Raw genomic sequence first — 26,225 nt, forward strand, 5'->3', positions numbered from 1 at the left:
CATCCTCTCCAATATTTGTTGATTTGTTTATGTTAGCCATTCTGACCGGTGTGAGATGGTACCTCATTGTGGTTTTAATTTGCATCTCTCTGATGGCTAGTGATGCTGAGCATCTTTTCATATGTCTCTGGGCCCTCTGTATGTCTTCCTTAGAGAAGTGTCTGTTCAGGGACTTCAATACTTTCAACAGCTCATCCAGACCGAAAAGCACTAAGGAAATGTCGGACTGAAACTGTGTGTCAGATGACCCTAACTGACACATACAGGACATTCCTAGAATGCAACAGCAGCAGGAAATATTGATACTTTCTTCTCCAACACACACAAAACGTTCCCCAAGATAGGTCATATCCTAGGTCACAAAACAGGCCTTAACACATTTAAGAAGATTGACATCATACCAAATATCTTTTCCTACCACTATGGTATGAAATTAGACATGAATAATGAGGGGAAAACTGGAATTTTCACAAACATGTGGAAGTTAAACAGCTCACTCCTGAAAAACTAGCTTGGTGACTCAGAGCAATCAACACGGGCATGGCCTTTGGCCAAGCACTCATTTATCCTAAGGGGTAGCCAGTGACAAGCAGCCGGGGGTATCACAATGCAGTTCATTAAGCGTTGTGTTGGTATTACAGGAAAAGACCAAAACAACCTAATTGGCCAACCATAAGGGACCCTTGAGGAAGTAGAGGGGGTGGGGTCCAGAAAACAGGTGGGACCTAGTTATTGGACGAGCAAAGACAGACTGGTCCAGATATAAATTAGTGGGTAAAGCTGAGGTCAGCGGCTTGAAGAGGTTTTCTTTTATGTTCTATGTTCTTGCCACCTCTCTCTAGCTCTCGGACTAGAAGGCAGGTTTGTTTCCAGAAAGTGAGGGGATAATGGAATTGGGGTTTCAGGCCTGGTGAGAGGGTTTGAATAGCTACCTCACAGAATGGGAGAGGGAATAATGTGGGGGGATAGGAAGGGTCCCCAGGCAGCAACGAGGACCTGGGTGGAGTCAGAGCTCACAAACGTTTACCTGAGACAGAGCGTCTGTCAGAGGATTCCGCAGCCTTGCAGATAAGGGCAAAATAAAAATTCACCCTATTGGAAGAAAAGGTCTGTTAGGAGCAGGTCTGTTCATAAATCCACACCATTCAGCGTAATTACACAGCACAGCTCAAGTGGTTCTGGGATTTACGCTAGACCTCGCGGCGGGGCTTTCTAGTTTAGCCATTAATTCGCCACCAACTAAATATGCAGATGACCCTCAAACCACATTGGGGGAGGTGGAGGGATAAAACAGAAATTCATTCCATCCATAATAGCAGCAAAGAATGCGAAATTAAAACTTAATAAGAAAACTGCAGATCTCCAAGAAATTGAGCAGTTTGCTAGCGGCAAAGAGAGTGGAAAGATGAATTTTTCCAAACTTAAGGTAGAGGTTTAATGGACTTCAAATCAAAATCCAAACCAGATATATTTTAATTTTCTAAAAGGATTTTTTAAATCATCTGATAGAGTAAAATCAAGAATAATTTAGAAACATTTAGAAAAAATAAAAGAGGAACATTAATTTTTAAAGGTGCAATAATTAAATTTTTGAATATTGATAATAGATGCAATGAAATAGTCAAGAACATATAAAAATTGGACTCACTATTTATCTTATGATTTCTACCCACCTCTCGCCTCTGGTTGTGACGAGATCACTTCTTAATAAATGGTGTTGGGACAAATGATCACGTGTTCCTTTGGGGAGGGGAGGACGGGGAGCCAGTACGTCCTTAGTCTTCACTCCAGTGAAGGGACAAATGGGTCTTCCTGGTTTGCGGGCCCAGCGACACATACAGGACACAGTGAAGAAGGACATGCCCAGCTTCCTTGGGAGTTTGAATCCCTGTCCATTCAGCATTCAGTCAACAAATAACTGTCGAACCAAGAGCTGCGATCCAGTTGGAATATGAGGGAAGTTCCCTGCTCTCGAGGAACTCACCTTCTGTCGGAGGAGACAGCAGGTGGATGTGTACATACGTCCGGGGGGAAGGTGTCAGGTGGTGACAAGCGCTAAGAAGAAGGCGAAGCAGGACAGTGATGGAGGCGAGCGAGTTGGAAGGAGGCTGAGTCCAGATGGTCTGGCCCTTTCTGACCAAGTATCCTTCAGACTGAGACCTGAAGGCCAAGAAGGAAAAAGTCAGGCAAAAATCTAAAGGCTGAGCTCATCAGGCAGAGGAGCGCATGCAAAGCCTTAAGGTGAAAATGACCTTGACAGCTTCAGGGAGCAGGTTGAAGATCCAGGGTGGCTGCAGCGGGGTGGCGAAGGGGAGCGTGGTGGGGCAGGGCCATGTGGGCCACACAAAGAATAAAGCACCTGGAGAGACTTCAGCAGAGGAGTGACAAGGGGGACCTTACAAGTCCCCCTGGCTGCCACATGCCACCTCCTTTCCCAGTCAATGGGGAAGGTGGTTGCCTATCTCGTTGGACCTCAGGGCTGAGTGTGGGCCCTGGTTTCTAGTAGGTATCAAGAACCATTTTTTCTCCCTGAGGAATAGGCAATATACAAAAGCAAAAAATTTGGATGACCACAATCACCTCCTCATGCAGGAAGGGAAGTCCTGCTCTCTACACCTGCCAGGGAAGGTTCGGTCAAAGGTCATGGCCCCCACATTCCCCTCCTCTCTCACCCTCACCAGGCCCTGAAGTGGCCTTGGGCAGGGGACCCACAGGAAACAACAGAGACTCCAGACAGGGAGGGCAGGAGAGTGACCTCCGGAAAACGCACAGACCAGTGGGTTTAATTCAGGAACTAAATTGCAAATAGCACATCTTTAAAAATCCATTTCCATAATCACCATTTTTAAAAATCTTATTGCTTTCATAAATGGCTTGACCATCAAAACCTGAATGCGTCGGGAAGCTGCTCCTGGAGGCCCGTCGTCCAGGCCTGCTGTGCTTTGTTGCAGGCTACTCCATATGCTAATTTATTAGGTTTGTGCTCCAATTTCTTGCCACGCTCCTGCATCGAGCCGCTCTCCAGGGACGTGAGTCTGTCGGTGGAGACGGTATTTTGACGGCTCGTGGAGGCATCGCCAGAGCGCCTTATGTTTCCTGGGCACAGAGACATATTTTCACCGAAGTTTTCTAGCAGATTTCTGTCTGCTATTTAGGACGACATATGGAGTCTCTTTTCTTACCTTTGAGAAGGAAAAAAAAATACATGAAATCAGAGCCTTTGGACGAATTTCCTTGCTTGCTCTGGTAGTTGGATGGAAGCTTTACCTGCAGCCGAGACCGCATGTGCAACCTGGAACAGAAAAGTCACGGGCAGCCTGGGGACTCTGGGTCCCACCGGTCCCACCGAGTGCGGGTGCTCTTAGAGACCCCAGTCTTCCTCACTCCGGTTGTGCTTGCAGCCCCAGCCCAGGTAGCCTCGGTGAGGTTCCGACCAGGGCTTCTCACTCGGCAGATCTCCTGCTCTGCTGTGTGGCTTGGTCATTGGTGTGTGGTATCAACGACCTCATTCTGACCGATGTCGGAGCCACCTGAGGACTCCCTGTACTAGGCCCTTCTCGTACTGATCTCTGATCTGGTTATTCTATTCAATTCTATTCCATCATCACTTTCCACGGCCTACTGGGTCCCGGGAATTACGCAGGTGGAGGGGTGATATGACAGGTGGGAAGGAGCGTAGACTTTGGAGACGGAAGCCTCTGGGCTCAGATCCCAGCTGTGTGTCTTATTCCGTGAGCCGCGGTTTCTTCATCTCTTAAAGAGGGGGTTAAACCCTCAACCAGGCCCAGTTGGTGTGAGGGGTAAATGAAATTCTGAGCAGCCCAGAGTCACACTCAGTACAGGACGGAGCCACAGGAGCCCTGAGCTGGCTTCCTTCTCTCCCTGCTCATCCCCTGAAAGAGCCTCTCAGAGCAGCATTCTGCAGGAGAGAAGCTGTGTCCCCCTTTGTAGCTTATGCACAAAATGAAGGCTCTTCTACTCTGCCTGGGATTTCTCTGGGAGAGCCAGCCCTTTGTGGTGTTAAAGTTCTTTTTCATTTAGGTCCTTATTTTTATTTTTGACTTTAGAGAGAGGGGAAAGGAGGGAGAAAGGGAGAGAAACATCAATTAGCTGCCTTCTGTAGGTGCCCTAACTGGGGACCAAACCTGCAACCCAGGCATGTGCCCTGACCAGGAATCGAACCAGTGACCTTTCGGTTTGTGGGACAATGCCTAGCCAACTGAGCCACACCGGCCAGGGCTCAACATGTTAAAGTCTTTTCTGTTACTGTGGATGTCCACCACCCCCTACCAGTCCTCTCAAGGTCATTCATTTATCTCCAGGCTGAAATAAAGACTGGAGAGCCCCACCTTTTCTCATTTTTACAAAAGCCAACTGTGGAGGTTGTGTCCCACCCCCAAACCCACTCAGAAGACTTGACATAAAAGAATAATGGATTCAACCCTAGCTGGTGTGGTTCAGTGGATTGAGTGCCGGTCTGTGAATCAAAGGATCACCAGTTCGATTCCCAGTCAGGGCACATGCCTGGGTTATGGACCAGGTCCCCAGCAGGGGGCACATGAGAGGCAGCCACACATTGATGTTTCCCTCTCTCCTTCCTTTCCCCCTCTCTCTAAAAATAAATAAAAAAAATATTTTTAAAAATAGTTGATTCAAGAGAGAGACTAAACAAATGACTTGAGGCTACCCTATTTTGGCATTTGGTAAACAGTCTCTCATGTTGTGAGAAAGGAACTTTGAAATATTACATTTTTCCTTATTTCAGAAGCCTAATGAATCTTTCTTTTCTCTCCTGGCATTTAAGTTTCCTTGAATGGTGTTGGTGTCTTTCAAGTCACTCAGCTGGGAAGCCCAGCAGCCAGCACCTGCCACCTCCCTCTGCTTCCTTCTCCAACCCCAGCATCCTCAGTCCGTCCCAGAACTGATGGACTCTCATCCTTTCCTTCCCACTGCAGCCTCCCCACCTGGGGCTCCGGGGGCCTCTGATTCAAGCTGCAGGAATAGCTCTCTGTGCTTTTCTCTGCCTCGCATTCTCCCAGCCCTGCCTCTGACCCTCCTGTGACCGGCAGAACAGCTGGGGTGTAGAGAACCTGAGCTTTGGGATCGGGCAGACAGACCTGGGTGCAAATCCTGGCTACTCAGGACAAACCCCATCACCTCTCCACGCCTCCATTCCCCATCTGGAGGACAGAGTGAGCATACTACCTGCGTTCCAAGGCAACTAGGAGGGTTCAGTGAGGCGAGGCATATCAAGTGGGTATCCCAGAGCCCAGCACGCAGTCAGCGTTCAGTAGGTGGCAGTTGTTAATAACAAGGCCGGCGAGGACCTGCAGTGGTGCCTAATGGCCAGCAGTACAAAACTCCAAGTCCTGACCTTGGCATTCGGGGCACTGTAACAGCTGCCCCCCCCACCTCCCTTTTCCCTTTTGCCACCCTCTGCACACCCTGGCTGCAGTGCGTTCCCTGTGCATGCCACGCCGTCACACCGCCTAGGCCTGTGTCCTCATATTCTTCAGTCACACATATCCTTCTGTAATGTCTCTCTCTCTCAGCACCTTCCTCGTGCTTCCAGTCTAAGCCCAAGCCACATGCTGGCAGGACTGCTTGTTCCCCTCGCAGGTCTGCAGCCTGTTGCTCAGGGCAGGGCAGGACCTGTCTCCTGCGCCCCGCTGCTGGTCCTCCTGTCCCTGTCCCCTCCCGCCCTCTGAGGACGGGGACCGTGGTTCATTCACTTCTGTATCCCCTTCCAGGCCCAGTGCAGTGCCTGGCAGCGACTAGATGCCTCCTGGAGACGAACTTTAGGGACAACGGGAAGTAGCGGATGATGTTTGAGGGCCGCGCTTGTGCCGTTTCCCAGCCGGGCAACGGCAAGCTCTGTTGTCATCGCATGTTCGCACAAGGGGTTCAGTCTGCCCCTCCCCGTATAAGGGGGATGGAGGGTCCTGCGCGTGTGCGCGAGTGCGTGACTTTCTAAGTGTCAGCGTCAGGAGGTCCATCCCCTGTCGTGTCAGCCCAGCCCGCTCCGTATTCTGAGGTTACGTTCTCCTTCTGTGAAACCGAAGTCCCCTCTTTGGGAAAGTATGGTGGTGGTAGCCAAGATTAGATCGCAGGGGCTCTGTTCTTTTTAAAATATTCTTACTTGGCAAGACGAAGAATCTGGGAAACAGAGAATAGCAAGTTCAACTTTTTTGCTAAGGAACAGTAAAACGTGTTCTGCAAACCCCCAAGTAGTTAGGGCGCGAAGCTGTTTCAAGAGCACAGTGGATGGTGACAGGGGTCTGAGCCGCCAGGCACTCTCCAGTAAGGGCTCCACCTTGAGTTGGTGGGCTGGGGGGCAGTTTGGGGGGACGCAACAGCTGTGGACCGCGACATTATGTAGACACGTACTCAGGATCTTCTCAAGATCTCCTCGAGCTACGTGATGTTGTCCCCCTTTCACAGCTCAGGCTCAGAGAGGTTAGGTTATTTCCCCAGAGTCACACAGACTGTGTGACCTGGATTTCCCAAGGCTCGTGGTCTGCTGTGTGCACACAAGGAGGTCACATGGGTCTCAGCCCCCGGTAGGAAACCATAGACCAGACACCCAGCCCCCTCTGTCGTTTCCCTCCCTGGTTTGGGGAGATCTAGGTGAAGGTTGAACAGTGTGCCCACAGGGGCCTGCTCAGGGCCCTCACTGACATCCAGGGGGACATCAGGGCCCACGAGGCCACTGCTGCCCAGGCCCACCCTAGGAGCCGGGCCCCACCCCGATGCCTTCTCACAGAGGGGCCCCAGATCAGCAAGACCAGGACTAATTTATGCCTTTTCTAGGGCCCAAGAATGTGTGTTTCCTTGGGCCCCTCCCCACCATTAAAAAACATTTAAAATAATATTTTACAACCCTGTGGGTATCGTGATAAACTAATATTATGTATTAAAACTTGTTCCTGGACCTAAGAGTTCATTGTTTTCTTCCAAATTTAAAAGAAATTAAAACGTTTTTATGAGGCCCTTAGAAAATGGTGGGCCCAAGGCTTCATACCTGCTGAGCCCAAAAGTCAGGAGGCCCTTTGCCAGGCCCTGCCGAAGCGGCATCTCCGTCGCCACTGGCTCGCCCTAGAGCTCATCGATGGCCCAGGGGCCTCCTGGGATACTGCGAGCTGGAGTTTGTGTCCCTTCAGCGTTACTGATGTAGCTTTTTTGCCCTTGTTATAGGTGTCAGAACAGTCCCCAAGGTGGAGCTAGGAACATCCTCCTTCTGCCCCAGATACCTGCACACAGCATTTAATCCCCAAAGCTCCCTCCCCCATTGCATGAGGTTGTATCATATCAAGACTGATATCAGGTGGTATAAGCAGATGCCCCGGGTCTCTGTCAAAGCCCTGGTTCATCACACACAGCCAGACCCCTGATCTGTGTTGGCGCAGCTGAGACAGACAGACGCGCACGCGTGCACTTGCCCAGGGTGGGGCTGGGGCTGGAAGGGACCCTCTGACGTTTCAGTGTGTTCCCTTCCTGTTCCGCCAGGCGCCGCAGGAGCCCCTGTTGCCCACGTGGTCACAAGCCCGAGCCATCGGGAAAGAGCACTCCCGCTTCGTCCAGCTCCAAATGAGTTTGCATTTCTTTGCCCAACACGAAGCTTTGGGGTGGATGAATGACGCAGGGAAGCCTCATGAGAATTGGCAAGGGTTGCTAACAAACAGGCCGATCTGGAGTGTAGGATGAAACTATTTTCTTCTTTTTTTAATGAAATTTTATTTTTTCAAACACGATTTCCAGCCAATATTTCGTAGTAGTCTGAGGGGTTCGGTCCAGCGGTTAGACAGTCATTTACTTGACAAAGTGATGCCTGGTATTTCCAGTACCCACCTGGCAACCACACACAGTCACTGTAATGTTATCGACAAGATAGTCGCGGGGATGTGAAGCGCAGCACAGGGAAACGATTTTCTTCTTTCAAATTCTGCAGACTCAGAATCGCCCCCACCGGCAACACCTTGTGTCCTGCGTCTCTCTGGAAAACAGTCTCTAAGGCAGAGTATAAACAGAGGGAGAATGTGTTTCCGGCAATGTGTTTGCCATGAAGAGGAAGCCCCTGGGGACAGGGTGGGGCAATTGCTAAGCTAAAATTATGCAGAGTAAGGCAAAAGGCAGAGAAGTCTGCTCTGCCCTGCAGTCCTAGGAAGAAAAGAACAGTACGGCTTGGATTTGTGACTTGGGTCCTGACCTGCTCTTCTCCTTTCTTGGGTCGACTGAAATGGCCACTGCGGTGGGACCTAGCCTGCTGGCAGGCCTGCCTTGGCCCTGTCAGACAGGAGGCGTGAGTCTCTGTTAAGGTAGACGCTTGTCCACTGCCTCACTGATGAGTGACAGAGGACCCCCCACCTTCGGCCGAGAGAAGACCCTGGAGTGTTTCTCATCACCTTCTGTGCCCCGAGTGGTGGACTGTTGACCCCAGCCCGTGCCTGTGAAGTTGATGTGGTGGATTGGAGGCTCCACTCGGGGCTGTGACACGGACAGAGCCCTGCAAGTGGACAGTCAGGCTCTCAGGGGTGACTGTCAGTGGTGGGGAGACGGAGGAGTGTGGGCCTGCCCAGCAAACACCCCGCCCTCCCTGCCCCTCACCAGCACGTGCTCCCCCTGCAGGAAGTCACACTGGCTCGCAAGCACGGTGTGTTGAAAAGAAATCGCACATGCATCTGGCACTTAGTAAAACCGGGTGTTTAATTTGTATGTCTTTGACCACTAGGAGGTCGAATTTGCTTTCTCAGGGGCTCACTGCCATTTTTAGTCCATTGTCTGTGAGGCCCTTGGACACAAATGTCTTTGGTCAACCTTCCCGGTCTGCAGTAGCCCGTTCCGCCAGCTGATTTTCTCCACTTTCACCTCTCCCTTGTTCGACACCGTGAAACTGTCACATTTGATTCCTTTTACAGTTAATATCTGGAGCAGTGTCAGCTGCTGTGATAGAAAGCTCACTCCGGCTCTCAGACTGTGCTAGTGTGTGCGATTCAGCTCGAGTCTGCAGGGCTGTGAGCAATAAAGCAGAAAGGATCCTTAGCTCCTCATTTCTCCCCCGCACGGGGCTCCCTGCCAGCACGCTGAATCCGCACCGGCATTTTAGCTGAACAAAACCCTGTCCAGTGCTACATGTAGCTTTAGTTAACATAACCGTGGAAGCTCAGCTTTCTACTTTTAAATCCTGACTGGGCAGGGAACAGGACGTTTACGTAACAGGCCCGTGTTTGCACTGTAACTGATCTTCTGATCTCTGGTATTGGGCCAGGAGGTCAGCGAAGGAACAGGGAGGTTGGGTGCCCTGCGCCTGCCGTGCCGCTAACGAAGTCCCAGTGGTGTTTACTTCCAGTCCCACCGCCAGGTTCCAGCAGACCGCCCACTCCTGTGCAGCAGAAAGAAACATGTCATTCCCTGCAAGGGCTTGCGGATTCCTGCGTGTGCTTCCCAGTGAGAGCGGGACTGGAGCGCCGCCAAACAGAGAGATCCTGTCCAGCTCTCACAGAATTATTTTCAGACCAGAGACCTCCCGGTGAAGCTGTGGTGTCCTCAATGGCAGATGCAGGTGCCTTTATGGGCCAGGAAAGTGTGTCACCTTATCAGGTGGCGAGGGTGGGGCTAAAGGCATGGCACGAGGGCAGAGACTTATCCAGTGTCCACTGCTTATCCCAGCACCTGGAACAGAGCCTGCCTGCTATGGGCCCCCAGTAAAGGACGTAGGATGAAAGGGAGGGCCTGCAGACAACCGGGTTGTACCTGTTTCAGGTGGCATCCTCATCAAAAGAACATGCCTCTGGACAATAGTTGGCTTCAGGTTACACTTCCCGTAAATGAATAAACAAGGCTATCTATGGATGGAATGGGACAGGGACTCCCAAGCAACACTGATGTCTAACTTACTGCTTTGACAGAGTATGTTCAGCTAGACCCAGGGTGCAGATCTCTCTTTTGAGCGAAGCACTCTTAAGTCCATTCCATGAATAACCTTGGCTTGTCAATGGCCCTGGACTAACTGGAGATTGGTATAAACGTTCATTCACACTTTTCCTTCCATCATGCTGTGGTCTCACTTTTTTTTTTTTCTGGAATCTCTTAGCCTCTGTCTGTGTTTTCAAAAGATGTACCAGGGCACCTCTTCTACCAAAGAAGGGGCGAATTTCCTAAATTCACCCTTTATTTATTCAGAGAGGGGTAACGAGTCTTCTTTCATACCTACAGCATTGCCTTTTCTAAAATGGACTTAGGCAAACAGTGGCAACTGCTTCATGCCAAAGTCATTTGGAGCCTAATTCTTCTCCAAAATCTGCCACATCAAGATCCAGGGTCCTGGACAGTGGGGCACAGCCTCTGCAGGTTGTCCCTAAGGTGACAAGTTGGCCCTGGCTGCTCCTTTGGACACTGCTGTTATTCTTATGGGTCTAGGTCACCTTCCTTTTACTCCCTTCTCCTGATTCCCCAGACTCATGTGGGATGGGGCAGGTGGTTGTAGCAAAGTCCCTTGAAACTTGCCTGTTGGTTGAGTCACTCAAGCAGCTGTTGGGGCGTAGACAGGCTGGGGAGGGTCCCACTGAGCACATGCACTCTAACCCTGGGACAGCCTGTCAGGTGTGGGACCATGTGCCTCAGTGTGGAAGCCCAGGGCCAGTTTCTAAACCATGGGCTTGGCCACTAATGTGACACTTCAACACTCCGATCCCCTGGGGAAGGGGGAGGGCTATCAAAAACATCCTCTAGTGAGATCAAGCCCGCAGCAGAATCTGCTGGGAGGAACAAACTCTGCAAAACCAAGCCATAACTATCGTTAATATTTTGGCCAGGATAAAGGAGCTAGGTACCTTAGAAAGTACTAAAGGCATTAAAATTCCAGGTTTTCTTGAAATATTTTACTGGGGAAAAAAAATATGCCTGTGGGCAATGTTTGACTTCCAATTTATAAACCTGTGGTGGGATAAAAAATTGATTACAGCTGGAAATCATTACTGCCGAACAATATCGAATTCCACTTATTGCTTGATGGTGTCTGCTCAGATGAACTCAAAGATGCAGGTAATTCTTTGTGGTTGAAGGACTTCTGCTCCATTAATGACCTTGGCCCGGGTCAGGACACACTGTAGTTTTGCACCACGAATGAATGTAAAAACTTGAGGTGACTCTGTCTGTTAGGAGTATGTTCAGCCACAAATAACAGAAAATTTGGCCAACAGTAGCTTCAGCAGATAGGGAATTATTTTCCTCGTGTAACAAGATGTTCAGCACCAGGGAGTGACTGATAGTGGTTCAGCTGATCTAGTGCTGTTTGGGCTTCAGTCTTTCCGATGCACCCTACTCAGCATGTTGGTATTCATCCTCACCTTTGCATAACTGCACATCTGTGATTAAGGTAGAAAGAAGTAGGGAGGGGGAACATCAGCCGCATCCATTCACCTGTTAGGAGCACAAAAGCTTTTCTAGAAACACGCTCCTTAGCCTTTCCCTGCAGGCTTATTGGTCAGAACTATGTCACATGATTGCCGCAGCTGCAAAGGGAGGCTGGGAAATGGAGATATTTTTTTTCTGTTCAGCCTCTATGTTGGAGGAGAGCAAGGGGGAACGGGCCAGAGAATAGCTGTGTGAGCTAACACACAGGGATGACTGCAGAGATACTCCTTTCCAACACTCTCATTGTACAGATGGCTGAACGGACTTGCAGAAATGCAGTGTGACTTGCCCAAGGTCCTGCGACTAGATAAAGTTAGAGCCAGTTCTAGAGCCCGGGTCTCCTAACTCCCAGTCCAGAAAGCTACCCACTGGACCCACCATGGCTGCAATCTGACAGAGTCTGTGACTGACGCTCTGTTGAGGAAGTAGAATATCCTCCAGAAAATGAGGGGATGGATATAAACTCTCAGCAATGGGCAGAGGACACAGTGGGTAGAGGACACAATGGTTGCCACTCGAGCTTTCCTTCCTCCGTCCCTAAGAATCCGAGATAACTCAGTGTGAGCCCCAGAAGCTGGGCCCAGTCAGTTCGGGCCTCTCCCCAGACTCCCAGCCGCATAGATGGCTCGGCTTCTCCTTCCTCAGGCGCGCTGATGTCGGTGTGTGATAACGGAAGCAACCTCGTGATGAGCGCACGCCAACGCAGAGCTGCCACGCCCTTGTTAATGTGCTGTTCTTGTCTTCTGTCTCCTTCTGCTGTTGGGCCAAACAGAAGTATTCTGCTGTTTCTCTCTGCAACATCTCCGCAGAAGTCCTGAAAGTCATCAATGCCACGGAGGACTTGATAGCAGAGTCAACAGGGCCCTGGGAGTCCCCACCTGTCCCTCCTGACAGAGAGAAGGGGACATTTCCTCTTGGAACAGACCAAGTGAGGCTGGATGAGCAGCTGACCTCCCTGGAAGAAAACGTAAGACGGTGTGGATGGGCTTTGTCTAGAGTGGGCATGTGCGAGGCGGCCGCTGAGGATGTTATAACTCATCACAAAGAGTGCAAGGACACATACACACCACCACCGCCACCACTGCCACCGCCACCACCACCACCACTGCCACCAGAGCAAACACGTTCTCAGGAAGGGTCTTAGGCTGGGGTCTCAAAGCAGATCCTGAGATGAGGATTTGCGGACTCGTGATTTAATAGGGAAGTGCTCCCTATTAATAGGGTAGGTTAGTAAGGAAGTGGGGAAAGAAAGCGAGAGGCAGAAGCCAAATGGGTGTGATCATAGACTAAGAGTAGCTTCAACCTGTTCCTGCAGGGAACTTGGAGGCGGAAGCTGTGTCTCCGAGTTGTCCCGACCTAAGGTAAAGGAGCTGGCCCTTCCTCTCGCCAGCAGGCTCTTCAGTCCCTCTGCGTGCAGGCAAGGTGACAATGGCATCCATAGGTAGCCTTCAGTATAGATTTGAGCTGTTGGGACAAGAGGGCACTGAAGCTTGGGGGGCATGGGTGGGACTCTGCAGAGACTACACAAGGGATGCTTGGGGATCCAGGTAGAGCGTTGCCCGGAACAAGGTTGGTGGCCCCCAGAACTTAGGTTACTTCAACGGGTCTGCCCTGCTTCACAGGTAAGTCAGCTGGCAAGAGAGTTTTCCATCCTTCTGACTTGTGAGTACAGAGAGAATGTAATAGATTCTTCCATGGAAATATCCACAGTCATTGCTGAGAATGTCAATAAAGGTCCAATGAGAATTTTCCAACAATGCCGACCAGGGGCAACACAGAGATATGGACATTAGCTGCTCCGGCTGTAGTCCCCTTCACCAGCTGGCGTAGTCCCGTCCACGAGCCTGGTGTCGAGCCAGCCGATTCCGTCTTTGTAGACCCAGCAGAATGAGCCCCGACGTGGGGGTGCTCTAATGAAAGCTGTTCTCAGAAATCGGGACTGTTATTAGAGGGAACTTTTGCTAAAAGTGGAAACAACAAATCAAAATAAGTCAAAGTTTTACCAAAAAGCCGATGTTTATTTCACTTTAGACATTGAAGACTCTGGCCCTTTGGATTCCCTTAAAACATAAGCATATGTCAATCGAAGCGCTCACCTCTCTCTGCTGCCCTTCTGCTCACCCGTCTGTCTCCCCCCAGGTCGGCAGCGTGGACATCCCGGGTCAGATAACTCTGTGTTGTAAGGGGCCGTCCCCGACGCTGTAGGGTGTTTAGCAGCGTCCCTGCCCATTAGGTGCCGGGAGCAGCAGCCCCCTAGTTGTGACAATCAAGTCTCCAGACATTGGCAAATGTTGGAGGGGACAATGGGGGAGGCAGGGGCCCTTTCACGCCGGATTGGGAGCTGGATTTATAAATTCCCACAGAGCAGGGCCTGCTGACTCTATCTGTAGCCCTTGGCCACAGCCAGACATGCAGGAGATGCCTGAAGAGTGATGACCTCGGATGAATTAGGTCCTTTTTTCTTTCTTTTTACGATCAATGTGAGAAACATTGATTGGTTGCCTCTCACACATCCCCAACTGGGGACCCGGCATGCAACCAAAGCATAGGCCCTGACTGGGAATTGAACCCATGACCTTTCGGGTTGCAGGGCACGACTCAATCCAATGAGCCACACCAGCCAGGGCTGAATGAAGTCCTGTTTTAAAGAAATGATTTACTTCTACTGTGCCGGGTCTCTGTCCCTTCACTAGGTCTATACTCCAGTCCTTTCAGTGCTCATAGTCCTAAGTGGCCCTAATCCTGGACACACTGAGCTGAAAAGGTTAAAATAACGGTACGGTTCACCAGGAGAGGGATGCATTTTTTTTAAAGTACAGTGCCAGAAAAACTTACAACGCGGGAAATGACCGGGATTTAAATGATAACAGCCAGTCCCCACGGCGCAGTTAAAGCAGAGACAGTGTAGCTTTCTCTTCCCCTAGGAGCGTGACAAATGTCCTTGCTGGAGTTGTAATTTTTCAAGATCTTTTTACTGCACATTATGCGGCTTTTCTTAGGTTTGTTAGCACTTTCAGTTTGAAACACATCCACCTGCCCACTGATTCAGGGTGTCGCTCATCCCAGTGAGGACACGTGCCCGAAGGCCGGGGTTTGTCCTTCACGGTCCAGCACCTCTAAGCTGCCTCTCCTGTCCCCAAAGAGTTAACTGCCTTCCTCCTCTGTCCCTTCCCCACTCCAGCTTCAAGTGCCACCTCAGAAGAAACCCTTTCTATGTTCTTTTGAATTTTGGGTTTTTTTTTCCTTTTTCTTTTTCTTTTCTTTCTTTCTTTGAGCCAGCGAAGGGATGACTTCTGGCTTTATCTCTTTAGCACACCAGATCACAGAGCCAGGGCAGGTTGCTCCGCTCTGTGGTTTCCAGATGGAATCCGTTTGAGTGGCAGGAGGAGGGCAGGGCCGGTTCTTAAGCTGGCCTCTGGGTGCAGCCGATTTCATTAAGCCGTGCCTTTTGTCTGTCCCTCCCGAAGAGCACGCCTCATTCCTCCGCTGCCTTCCTCCTTTGTGCCGAGGAACCCGGGGACCGCCGGAAATAGAAATAGCAACACTTTTTCTCGCCTCTGAACATCGGCTACTGCAGACCAGGACTCTGAGATGAAAGAGAACATTGGCTGGAGAATGTTTCGCCTTTAAAAATACTTCTGAAGGCTTCAGAGCTGCGTGAGCTAAAAGTGTCACATTCACATGTCAACTCTGTGCTCATAAACTGCCTTGTTAATCCACTTAATTAGAGGAAGGCCTGCGGAGTTCAGAATTCCTCCGTCTCTCAGCTTTGACACGTCTCGCCCGCTGCTGCAGCCGGCACTCTGAAACGAGCTCTTTCTCCCCAAAAGGCAGGAGGGAACTCAGGCCAATGCCAGCCTCCCCTGCACATATAATGGGGCCTCGGTTTCTTGGATTGAATGCCCGGGGCTCGCGGGGCTCTTGCTGAGAGCTGGGAGCAGAGGAGTCTACTGTCCCCGTTGGGGTCTGGCTGGGAGAGGAGAGGTTCAGGAAAGGATGATTAACTGAGGTGTGGAAAGGTTAGGGGGTGCTGTGGCATCCAGAGAGTAGCGGGAGGAGGAAGGGGTCCCCAGCCCGAAGCAGGGTAGCCCAGGGAGAACTGGATTCTGGAAGAGCGCCCCTAGTGGAAGCTGTGACCATGGAGCCCTTGCCAGGAGAGCCTGGGGAGAAGACCAACAAAAAGAAGTCTTTCTTCTCCTGACTTTGATCTCTTGCTGGTGTCTCCCATTGGCCAAACCAATCCCAGCCAGCCCGGGAGCCTTGGTGATGAAGTTCATATAGGTCAACCACACATGGAACAGGTCAGGGCAGAGAAGGATGGGAAGTGGACTGAGGGGTCCATAGAGAACCACTAGCAGGGCCAGGGCCTGTGCTGTGAGTCCTAGGTACCCTCCCCGCTCCACCTGAGCACCTTGCTTATCTTGTCTTTGCTAAATAACAGACAGCTAGGGTACCCGGTCGTTCCCAGCCACAGAGGCAGGGGAGGGCCCCCCCCAACTTCCCTTTTAGCTCTGCCCTCTAAATCTGGACACCACCAAATGTGTTAGCCAATTTTTCTACAGCCACTGGCAGCAGACACAGTGGAACTGACCCCCCCCCCCAGGACCCCAGCGCTGCCAGAGTCCAGGCCCAGGCCCAGGATGTCAGTCCTCCTCCTTAAGGCTCTCGTCAACCCCCGCAGCCCAGGAGAGGCTGTGGCCTGGGGCTTCTGGAGGCGGCCGTGGCGTCTCGGATGGTTCTCTGACCCCAGAGAGCAAGGAGAGAAATCCCACCCATTGCTGTCTAACATCAGATCCCTCAAGTGTATTTCGTGGAAGCCAAATCCAATAAGATGCTCTAAGATCAAGTAAGTTTGGGAGTTCTGTATACTTCTTCTAGGAAAACTGAGATACATGTTGGGCCATGAAAGACTCTGAGAAGTCCTCCAGTAAGGAAATCTGCCCAACTCTCTCTGTCCCAGGGGCTGTGGCCACAAAGGCCGTCTTTAATGCAACCCCTGTTCTCATCCCCTGGCCCATGTTGAGAAAGACTCGGCGAACCAGCAGCCAGTCAATGAATGGGTCATAGGCCTCAGGGCCTGGAGTGCGGAGGGGACGGAGATGCCTCGGACACGGTAACCCTAGTTCTCACCCCAAATGGACCTTCCCTAAACCAGCAGTTCCAGGTGAATGGTTTTCGGAGGCTTATTTTTTAGGGTTAGAGTACCATTTTCATTATATGGCATGTTAAGTTTTGTCATTCCAGCCCAGGCACAGACCCCCGTCCTGCCAACCTATAACTGCAACAACTCTGGTACCTTTGGTCAGAGTTTGAAAGGTAAAAGCCACCACATTCCCACCATGGTGGAGTGTCGCATTACAGCCTCACAGGGCAGGGCTCGGAAAGGTTGGGGGTCTGGCGTCAGCCCTCCCAGCCCTCCAGTTCAACACCAGGCTCCGCCCCTTCCCGGCTGAGAGAACTGGGGAAGTCACTGAACCTCCAGGACACAGTGTTCTCATCTTTAATATAGTGATGGCACCAGCATCCCCCTCAAGGGTTGCCGTGAGCATTAAATAAGTCTCATAAAGCCCTTGGCTCAGCTCCTGGCTCGCTAAGTCCATGTCATCATCGGCATCTCCCTCCCCCTCCTCCAGCCCAGCAGACACTGCCACCTTTGGCTGGGAGTACCTGCCCAGCTGGCTCCGGGGCCAAACCACAGAACCTCTCCAGGTGCCAGGAAGGCCGGGGCCACAGAGTAAGAGATGAGTAGGAACCGTCTGGCCTGGCTGAGGGCTCGGACCTATTTCCTATTGTTTTGTCCTGGTGGAGAAAGCAAAGAGCATTAGTGGGTGACCATGGCGACCGTGGAACAGTGAGGTGCTGTCAAAGTGACAAGGCTGTAGGGTGTGATGACGTTGACTTGTGTGTATTTCTGGAAAAACCAATGTTCCCAGACCAAAGTCACGGCAAGTCATGTCTGACCATTGCCGCACTCAAATTACTCATTTTACTTAAATAATAATTCCAAATGTTGTTCCATGTGCAAAACTATAAGCTTATATTTACAATTACCTTATCAAAATAAATTTACCTTTTTTAAAAATTTTTTGGCATGGCTAGAAAAACTGTGATGTCCAAACTCAGAAACTCCCTGGCCGTCGTTGTCTTCTTCCCCCTCTCCCCTCTCCCCTCGCTCTCTTTCTCTCTCTCCTCCCCTTTTCTTCCCCTGTGAAAAGTTCTTCAACTCTGAAACTTTTAGGAGACACATTTTTAATTTCTTCACTCAGCTTTGAAATATTCATTTCCTCTGTATAACAAAGTAGCTAGCATTCCTTGTTTTGGAGACAAAGAATAAATGGCCATGTTAAACTGTGAAGATCTTTTAGAAACAAGTTCTCTAATACTCACATATGATAAAAAATAAATAAAATTAAGGGCAAAGTGAACTATGGCCAAGGCCAGCAGGCATTAGATTCATGGCCCCCGTTAAGCCTGACAAATCCCTTAATGTGACATCCCCGTGTCCACCACCACAGAAGCCCCCACGGCCCAGCCCCTTGTGCCTGCCGGTGCACAGGCAGCTTTGCCTCCCTCAAACCTACACCTGCCTTTGCTCCACTTTGAAACATCTTGTAAAGTTGCCAGTTTTACTGCAGATGCATGAATCATGCCAAAGAACTGGCAGAGGGGGGCTTCTCAGAGTTCTTTCTTCCCACCAGCGCTCAGCCTCGCTCAGCACGGAAGGCGTGCATGACTCCTGTGCAGTAGCTCTCGGCTTGCCTGACGCAGGTATAGTTTTAACTCACATTAAAGAAACTGTGAAAAGTCTGGCTGGACTGACTGCTCTTCATCCTCATCAACCCTATCCGGCTGTGATGACGGGTCCAGAGCTTTGCAGAGGCTGATTCAGCCCCCCAGGCCTCTCTTTCAGAAATCACCTTCTTTAGATGCCTCCAGTCCTGGGTGTTGGCAGCTGGGTCTTCCCATCGTTAACTGGGCCAAAGAAGCATTTGTTCCCTTCACCCTTGTCGGCATCCCCCAGGCTGAATTATTCTAACACTTACGGGCATGGTTCAGTGGGTTAGGCATTGTCCAGCAAAGCAAAAGGTCATCGGTTCGATTCCCAGTCAGGGCACATGCCTGGGTCGCAGGTTTGGTCCCCAGTCACAGCGCATAAGAGAGGCAACCAATCAATGTTTCTCTCTCACGTCGATGTTTCTCTCCCTCTCTTTGTCCCTCCCTTTCCCTCTCTCTAAAATAAATAAATATCAATAAATAATTAATTTAAAAAATTCTTTTTTCTTTAATGTTTTCCTCAAACTACTTACTCCCTTCATCTGATTTTCTCTTTAAATCTTCAGTAGCTCACAGAAAAACTCTTAATTGACACAAATAGATTTGACATGCTTTTCTTAATGGCACACTATTTTCTAAGAAATAAAGTATTTTCCTACTTAACTGCAGGTTTATTTAATTCCCTTAGCCTGTTGCAAGCAAGTTGAAGGTAATTTAATCAAAGATAAGTCACTCAAAATTTGTAATTGTTTTCAATTAATTTCACCCACTTTCTGTTTTCTGAATTTTTCTCAATGACAAAATGCCAACCAAAATTTTCATTCCCAAAACCACGTCATACATTTTTTCCCTTTGTTTCTTCTGTCTTGATAGGATAATTGTTATAGTCACTGGACAAATTCACAACTTACATAGCTGTTGTCATGCATTTTTTAATTATTTTATTGTATTTCCAAATTTTACAAACTGCTTTTCCTTGCAGGAAAGCTCAGGGAGAGGCAGTGACAGTGAGGGGTGGCAAGAGCCATTTATGCCATTGAAGCATAAAGAACGTTTACATATTGGGGCATTCTCTGTCCTTCACCCCCAATGATGAGTCTAGTTCTCTCTTGCTCCCCTGAATTACCGGGGTCCCCTGAAAAGCCCCACCAGTCCTGGGTCTGCAGCCCTGAGCTCAAGACTGCGCCTCCTCTGCAGGTGTACCTGGCGGCAGGCACCGTGTACGGACTCGAAGGCCAGCTGAGTGAGCTGGAGGACGCTGCCCGGGGCATCCACAGTGGCACCAATGAGACCGAACTGGCAGACCTGGAGGACCAGGTGGCCACAGCTGCAGCCCAGGTCCACCATGCTGAGCTCCAGGTAAGAACTCTCCTCTCTGCCCAGATGAGAGACCAAAAGGAGCGGGCAAAAAAAGAAGGCACCCCATCTTCCACAAGGACCATTTCAAAGCCTTCGTATTTATCACTTCCTGCCATTTCTAGCTCACTTGCATGGCTATGATGCTGCAGGGTGGATTCCACCAAATCCTCCTCTTTCAGGGCACAGCCTGCCTCTCGCAAATGATAGCATCGATAATATATATACCAGACTTGAGCAGCACAAGACAGCTGAGGGAGGAGGGAGGCAATGGGGCCCTCGAGGTGCAGTGCACCCATTGGCTGCTGGGCCGACATTCACCACTCAGTCTGCACCACCTCAGTGGGACCACCGTGACCCCCACTTCCTCTCTCGACTCTGCCAGTCTTCTCTTGCCCCTTCCAGTGTCCCCCATGCCAGCCTCGGCAAAGTGCTCTGAGAATGTGGCAATGTGGCAAGAGCAGAGGCCTTGGCATCAATGCCAAGGTCTGCCCAGACCACATGTGAAATGTGGGGTGTGTTACTTATCCCTCTGAGCCACAGCTTCCTCATCTGTAAGAACGAGAGAGTGGTGCCTATGCCACTGGATTATGGATGAGTTCATGAACAAGTTCCCCTGTTTAAAGCACTTGGTGTGGTGACAGCATATAATAACGCCATTTTCTAAGAGTAGGTTCTGTGTCTCCTTCATCCCTGGGACGGGGACGGGCCAGGGCTCTTTCTGGCACTGAGGGGGCTCTTGCTCTCTCTACCTGCCTTAAGATGCTCTTGAAAGGAAATCTGAGCTCATTCTGACCTTCCAATGTTACAGTCAAGGAAACTAATGCCCAGAGAAAGGAAGCAATTTCTCAAGGCCACTTAGCCTCTTAATAGAGGAAATGGACTTGACCCAGAGGTTGCAGGGGGATCCCTCCTGAGACTCAGCACTCTGGTTTTGGATTCATGATGTCATTGAAAACTGAAGCATTGAAAAATCATACTCGCTTTCCAAAGCTCACACGCAGTTACCTCCCATAGCAGCCTTCCCTGACCACCCCACCTCAGAGGGCCCTGGCCAGAATTCCCATGATTCCCTGGGCTTCCGTGTATCCCTAGAGATACTCTCACCTGAGCGATGCTCTGGATTTACCAACTAGAAAGTAAACTTACAAAGAAGGGCCTGTGTTTTATTTTCTCACGATAGCACTAGGTAGAGAAGGGCTTGGTAGAAGTTGAATGAATGAATGAATGAATGAGCGTGCATCAAGGCAGATTTGTTCTTTATAGATTTATAACACTTTTAACAAAGAGTCTCTCCTCCCGTGCTTTCTCCCTGCTGATTCTGTCTTTCTGCTATATTAAGATTTCTGACATTGAGAGCCGGATTTCAGCCTTGACCATCGCAGGCTTAAACATAGCGCCGTGCGTGCGCCTCACGAGAAAACGAGATCAGAAGCAAAGGAACCAGGTGCGTTCGTGCCTCCCTCCTTCTGCGGGAATTTTGCACGGCCTAGAAAATTGAGAGGATGAAAGGTTTTGGCGTTGACAAGGTGTGTTGATCGCTATGTTCTGTTTGTAGGTACAAACTATAGACACATCGAGACAGCAGAGGAGGAAACTGCCCGCTCCACCAGCGAAAGGTCTGCTTCAATTAAAACCAAAGAGTTAAGCCTGACTCTTTGACTTGCAGTAACTCAGAAGTCTGCCTTTGAGGACCAGATCTAAAGGGGGGTTCTCACCCGGAACTGCTCTTGTGGACAGTCTATCTGGACTTGGATCCCAGGACAAGGGACAGACCCCGGGACAAGGATATGAGTGCCAGTTGCGTATTTGGGAGGTGATTCCAATTAGCGCTGGGAGGGGAAGAGAGGAATGACTCAGGGAAGAAAGTTAAGCCAACTTGAGGTATTAAATACTTCTGGGAATTTCTGGGAGACAGTATTGATGGCACCTCAGAGTTTCTTGCCCTAAGAGTAGGAAGATGGGGGGTTTCAACTCTTATCCATCACTGGCTGCAGGTTATCCCTGTGGGGTATTAACTTCCTGGTACTTCCAACCTGCCCCATGCGGGGGCAACAGGGAGTGGCAGTGCTTGCTGTGGGGTGCTGTCAGAATGTGTTGGAACAGTGACTGTAAGGGAGACGCGCGCAGGGCACCAAAAGCATCTACCGTGGAAGGGACTCCAGCCCAACCTAGAACGGATTCCACTGATGCCAACAGTATCACCCTTATCCTGGACATTGTCAACAGTTTCTCTGGATTCAGGAGCCACATAGTGATGATGCCAAACTTAGATCTACAAATAAGAGGAGTAGAACGTCAGAAGATAAATGTTCAAATCTCGGTTCTACCATTCCTTGTTCAGGCAGTTATTTCTTGCCTACTTTGTATTCCACAAGAACTTACACAATTAAAATTTATTATAGCCCCGGCCAGGGGGCTCAGTAGGTGGGGGGAGTGTTGTCCCATACACCAAAAAGTTTCAGGTTCAATCCCCAGTCAGGGCGCTTACCTAGGTTGCAGGTTTGATCCCCAGTCGGGGTGTGTACAAGAGGTAGCCAACTGATGTTTCTCTCTCCCTCGATGTCTCTCTCTCTCTCTCTCTCTCTTTCATAATCAATAAACATCCTCAGGTGAGGATTTTTAAAAATTTATTATAGATCCATGATACCTTATTTGAAACCCTTAGGTCTATACATGCTTTAGAATTTCTTGGACATTAAGGGAGGGGGCTTGGAGGGCTGGGTAGAAATGATGAAGGGATTGAGAAGTACAGATTGTTACAGAGTAGTCATGGAGATGTAGATCACAGCATAGGGCATACAGTCGGTAACATCGTGGTAACGAGGTATGGGGCCAGGTGGGTGCTCGAGGCAGCGGAGGGGACCACTCTTAAAGTGCATGATGTTTTTTGCCATGATGCTGTACATCTGAAACTAATACAGAGTCATGCTGAATGTGAACCATAATTGAAAAATGAAAAAAAGAGAGGTAATGTGGTGTATGTGCTGTGTATTTTATAACAGCCTCCCCCGCCCCCACTGCGGTGTCTGGGGCAGCCCCTGGTGAACACATCAGTGCCCTTGCAGGGAAGCATGAGAATGTTCAACTCGGTGGGTGGACGTGGGCTTTAAATGGCCACATGCCAATTCAAGTCACGTTTTGCCATCAGACAATTTTGGCTCCAAAGTTATCAATGTGACCAGTTTTCAGAACCTTTTATATTTCCAAATGGCCAATAAGAATTTATGAGCTATATTGGATTACCTCCAAGCTACCTTTTCCCAGAAAGCTGCTAATGATGCCTTATAAAAATAAACACAAAATAAGTCCACAGTCAGACCCGCGGCCCAGAATGAGACTCCAGGTCCAGAACAAACACCTGGTAATCTGGACACCTGGCCTTTCTTCCCTAACAATCGATACAGCCTCTAGGTAATGCTTATTCTCATTGGTTTCCTTGTAGCTGAAAAACTGGAGGCATCTTCAGTGACCACCATTAAAACATTCAACCGCAACTTCATTCTCCAAGGCTCCTCGACAAACAGGACTAAAGACAGCCAAAGCGCCACCGAGGATCCGATGGTAAATGTCACTTCTGTCCCAGTGCCCATCCCTTTCACTGTAGGTGGTCCCCCCCCCCCCCCCCCCCCCCCCCCCCCGGTCTGTAGCTGCCTGCCTGCAGCTGCCCCAGCACAGCCCCAGGAAGCACCCTTTCTGCAGGATCTCACGGTCTGTTGGCGGCTGGGGGGCGGGATCTAAGAGAAGGGACGAACCCCTGCCTGGCATTGCCGACCTCTTTGCTGTGTGGGTACACCCTCTCAACCGCATCTGCACCTGCTTGTAGAAGCCAATTTTGATATAAGAGAAGTAAAAATAGGGGCACAGAAGGTAAGGCCTGGTTGAGGTGTAGGAGTTTTTATTGTGTTTCTGAGCCACATTCACTCTTCCTTAATTTCCTGTGAGCCCCTTGTCCTGCTCCTGAAAAACGTCAGCAGCTGCCCCTGAGCGAGGCAAAGAGCCGGCAGAAGGCGGTTTGCATCAACTCTGGAGGCCATGCCGACAGGGCTAGCAGGTTCTTTGCCTAAACACCAGCACAGGCTTCAGTATTTTGGCAAATGTTTGATGCTGCTTGTAAGGAATATGAGGGTCCCGCTAAAATGCCTTGGGGGCACCATTATGCTAAAGGCAGACGATGTCTGGGGTGACAAGACCAAAGGGATGACAGATATAATCTGTTGCCTTTCATGCATCATCCCTCAGTCCTTCCCTGTGCTCTTTCTCCTCGTCCCTGTGTCCTGAGCAAAAAAGCACCAGGCAGTGGCATAATGCTGGGCATGCCATTTTATAAAAGACTTTATTTATTTATTTTTAGAGAGAGGGGAGGGAGGGAGAGAGGGAGAGAGACATCGATGTGCAAGAGAAACATCAACTGTCGGCCTCTCGCAGGCCCCTGACTGGGGACCTGGCGGCAACCCAGGCATGTGCCCCCACCAGGAAGCAAACCCATGACCTTTCCGTTCTCAGGGTGGCACTCAGTCCACTGAGCCACACCAGCCAGGGCCGGGCATGCCATTTCGAAGCGCCAGTCACCGCATCTATTAGGCCCCACAAGTCAGCATTCCTTCCTTGGTCAGCCATTACCTCTGACCTTTCAAAGTCCAGTTATCTCGCTCCTGGCCACTACTTTAAAGAGCTAAAAGATTCATTATTACACTAAAAGGGCAGACCAGTAGGGCCAGGGAGGGGATCTGTTATAAATCAGAGAGTTAAAAACACATTACCTTTTGTAGTGCTAGGCCATGGATCGGCAGTGGCCCGGAGCTGTGGGCACAGGGAACAGGAAAAACCTTCTCAGAGGGTAAGGGGTTTTACGGCACAGCGACGGGAGTGTTCGAGACCACTCAGGAGGTGCTTGCACACGCACTGTGAACGTGCTAGACGCCGCTGAGTCGGTCGCTCTGAAACGGTGAATTTTATGTTGTGTGAATGTCACTTTAATAAGTTATTTTTAAAAATAAGTTACTTTTAAATAACAGAGAGGTTAACCATGAAAATATGGAAAATATTGATAAAGAAATGCAAACACAATAGAAAAGGACAGAAATACTGCTTTCAAAGAAGAATTCAAGGCAAGAAGCATTCAGAGAGAGAACAAGGAGGAAGGATGTTTGGATTTTGGTAAAATAAAGTAGATGAATCATAAGCCTTTCTTGTGCTGGCAAACGGTAGAGCAAGACAATTGATTGTGCCATGGTAGGTGGCTTTAAAATTCCCTTAATTTGGATATTTCTCTAACTTTATCCTTTATGGCGGATTCGCTTTCCAACCATCAGTGGACCATTTATAAAAACTGGTTTTATACCAGTTACAAAGAAAATGTCAATAAATTCCCCAAAGTAGAAAGTATGAAACTACCTTCTGGACCCCTGTTCCAACAATGATTGAGAACAGCACACTGTTCGATAGACCGTTCTGAAGTCATGGAAACGCCCAGTGTGTGGCCCCACGGGGGGCCCCTGAGCACTTCAAATGTGGCTGCAGCCTTGGAGAAACTGCTGTTTACATTGTTATTTAATTTTAATTAATCTAAATGTAAACAGCCGCAAGTAGCTAGAAACTACCATATTGGACAGCACAAAATTAGAACAAAAGTTAAAGTAAACAAAAACCTTATTCTGGCGTGTCAAACCTGTGCACCCCCCACACAAGGACACACGCACACAGACCTGCATGCACGCACACGCTGACACATGCTCCAACGAGTTACGGATTGAGGAGAAAAGCAAATCCACAGAGCGTTTCAAAAATGCGAACACCACGTAGAGCAAAACAAATGGGACCCGTATAGAACTACACTAGTCAAGTCTATAGCATTGAATGCTTTCTTTGTCTCTAAAGAAGGAAGAGGCAAAACTAATGAACTGGACATTGAATTCCAGACATCAAAGGTAAATGCGAAAACCAATTCATTAAAAACAGAAAACTATAGATATGATCATAAATTGAAGAGTTTGTCCTTTGGAAAAGTACAAAGTAGAAATTTTTCTGTAAGCCAAATCAAAAAAATAAATAAATAAAATAAAAACAAAAGCATCTGAGGTGGTGTGGAGGGATGGGGAGAAAAGCCACACAACTGTAATTGAATAAAAATAAAAAATTAAAATAAAAACCCCCAAAAAACAAAAGCATATAATAGAGATGTAAAATTTTTACTTAAATATATAAATGTGATGTAAATCTATGTTAATAAATTTTAAAGTCTTAATTCTAATAAAATCAAATCCAATGAGAATATGAGTAAAAAGTTATTTAAGTAATAAAAGTTTAAAATTTATTAAACCTTCAGAAAAGATTCTCTGGCCAAGTGGTTTTGCTGATAAATTTTGAAGGAACAGTTCATTCCCATGCAATATAAAATGTTCCAGAGCAAAAAAGTAAAACGAAATGAAAAGATTCATGTCACGAAGCCACCATCGCCCCAAGCACCAAAGCCTGACGACGTGGCTGGTACATGATGCCCCCACACAGAACACACGCTACACACGCGTTGTCCTTCTGCAGAGAGGCGGCGCATAGTAAATAAAGTATTAGCAAATTAGGCCCGGCAGTACGTTAAATAGTAAATCACCAGGTAGATTTTACAGGGATGCAAGGGTACCTCTACTACTGAGATACTGACCAACAAATCACATCAATAGCTC

At 49.2% G+C, this 26,225-nt stretch overlaps 1 protein-coding gene across 7 annotated transcripts in view; it reads left to right on the plus strand.

The window, feature by feature from the left end:
* The window catches only part of MYRIP (myosin VIIA and Rab interacting protein), a 198,812-nt gene that overhangs the window by 171,636 nt on the left and 951 nt on the right, over positions 1-26,225 (plus strand). For 5 of the 7 annotated variants that reach the window (XM_045200151.3, XM_045200149.3, XM_053930475.2 and 2 more), the window contains 5 exons: positions 12,185-12,379; positions 19,384-19,545; positions 20,885-20,989; positions 21,101-21,161; positions 22,988-23,106. In XM_045200151.3, the coding sequence (XP_045056086.2) occupies positions 12,185-12,379; positions 19,384-19,545; positions 20,885-20,989; positions 21,101-21,161; positions 22,988-23,106 (642 nt within the window). The remainder of the gene's footprint in view (positions 1-12,184; positions 12,380-19,383; positions 19,546-20,884; positions 20,990-21,100; positions 21,162-22,987; positions 23,107-26,225) is intronic. The other 2 variants (XM_045200150.3, XM_053930477.2) reach the window with 2 other exon arrangements.

Source organism: Desmodus rotundus, chromosome 8 (assembly GCF_022682495.2).
Source record: "Desmodus rotundus isolate HL8 chromosome 8, HLdesRot8A.1, whole genome shotgun sequence".
Lineage (NCBI taxonomy): Eukaryota > Metazoa > Chordata > Mammalia > Chiroptera > Phyllostomidae > Desmodus > Desmodus rotundus.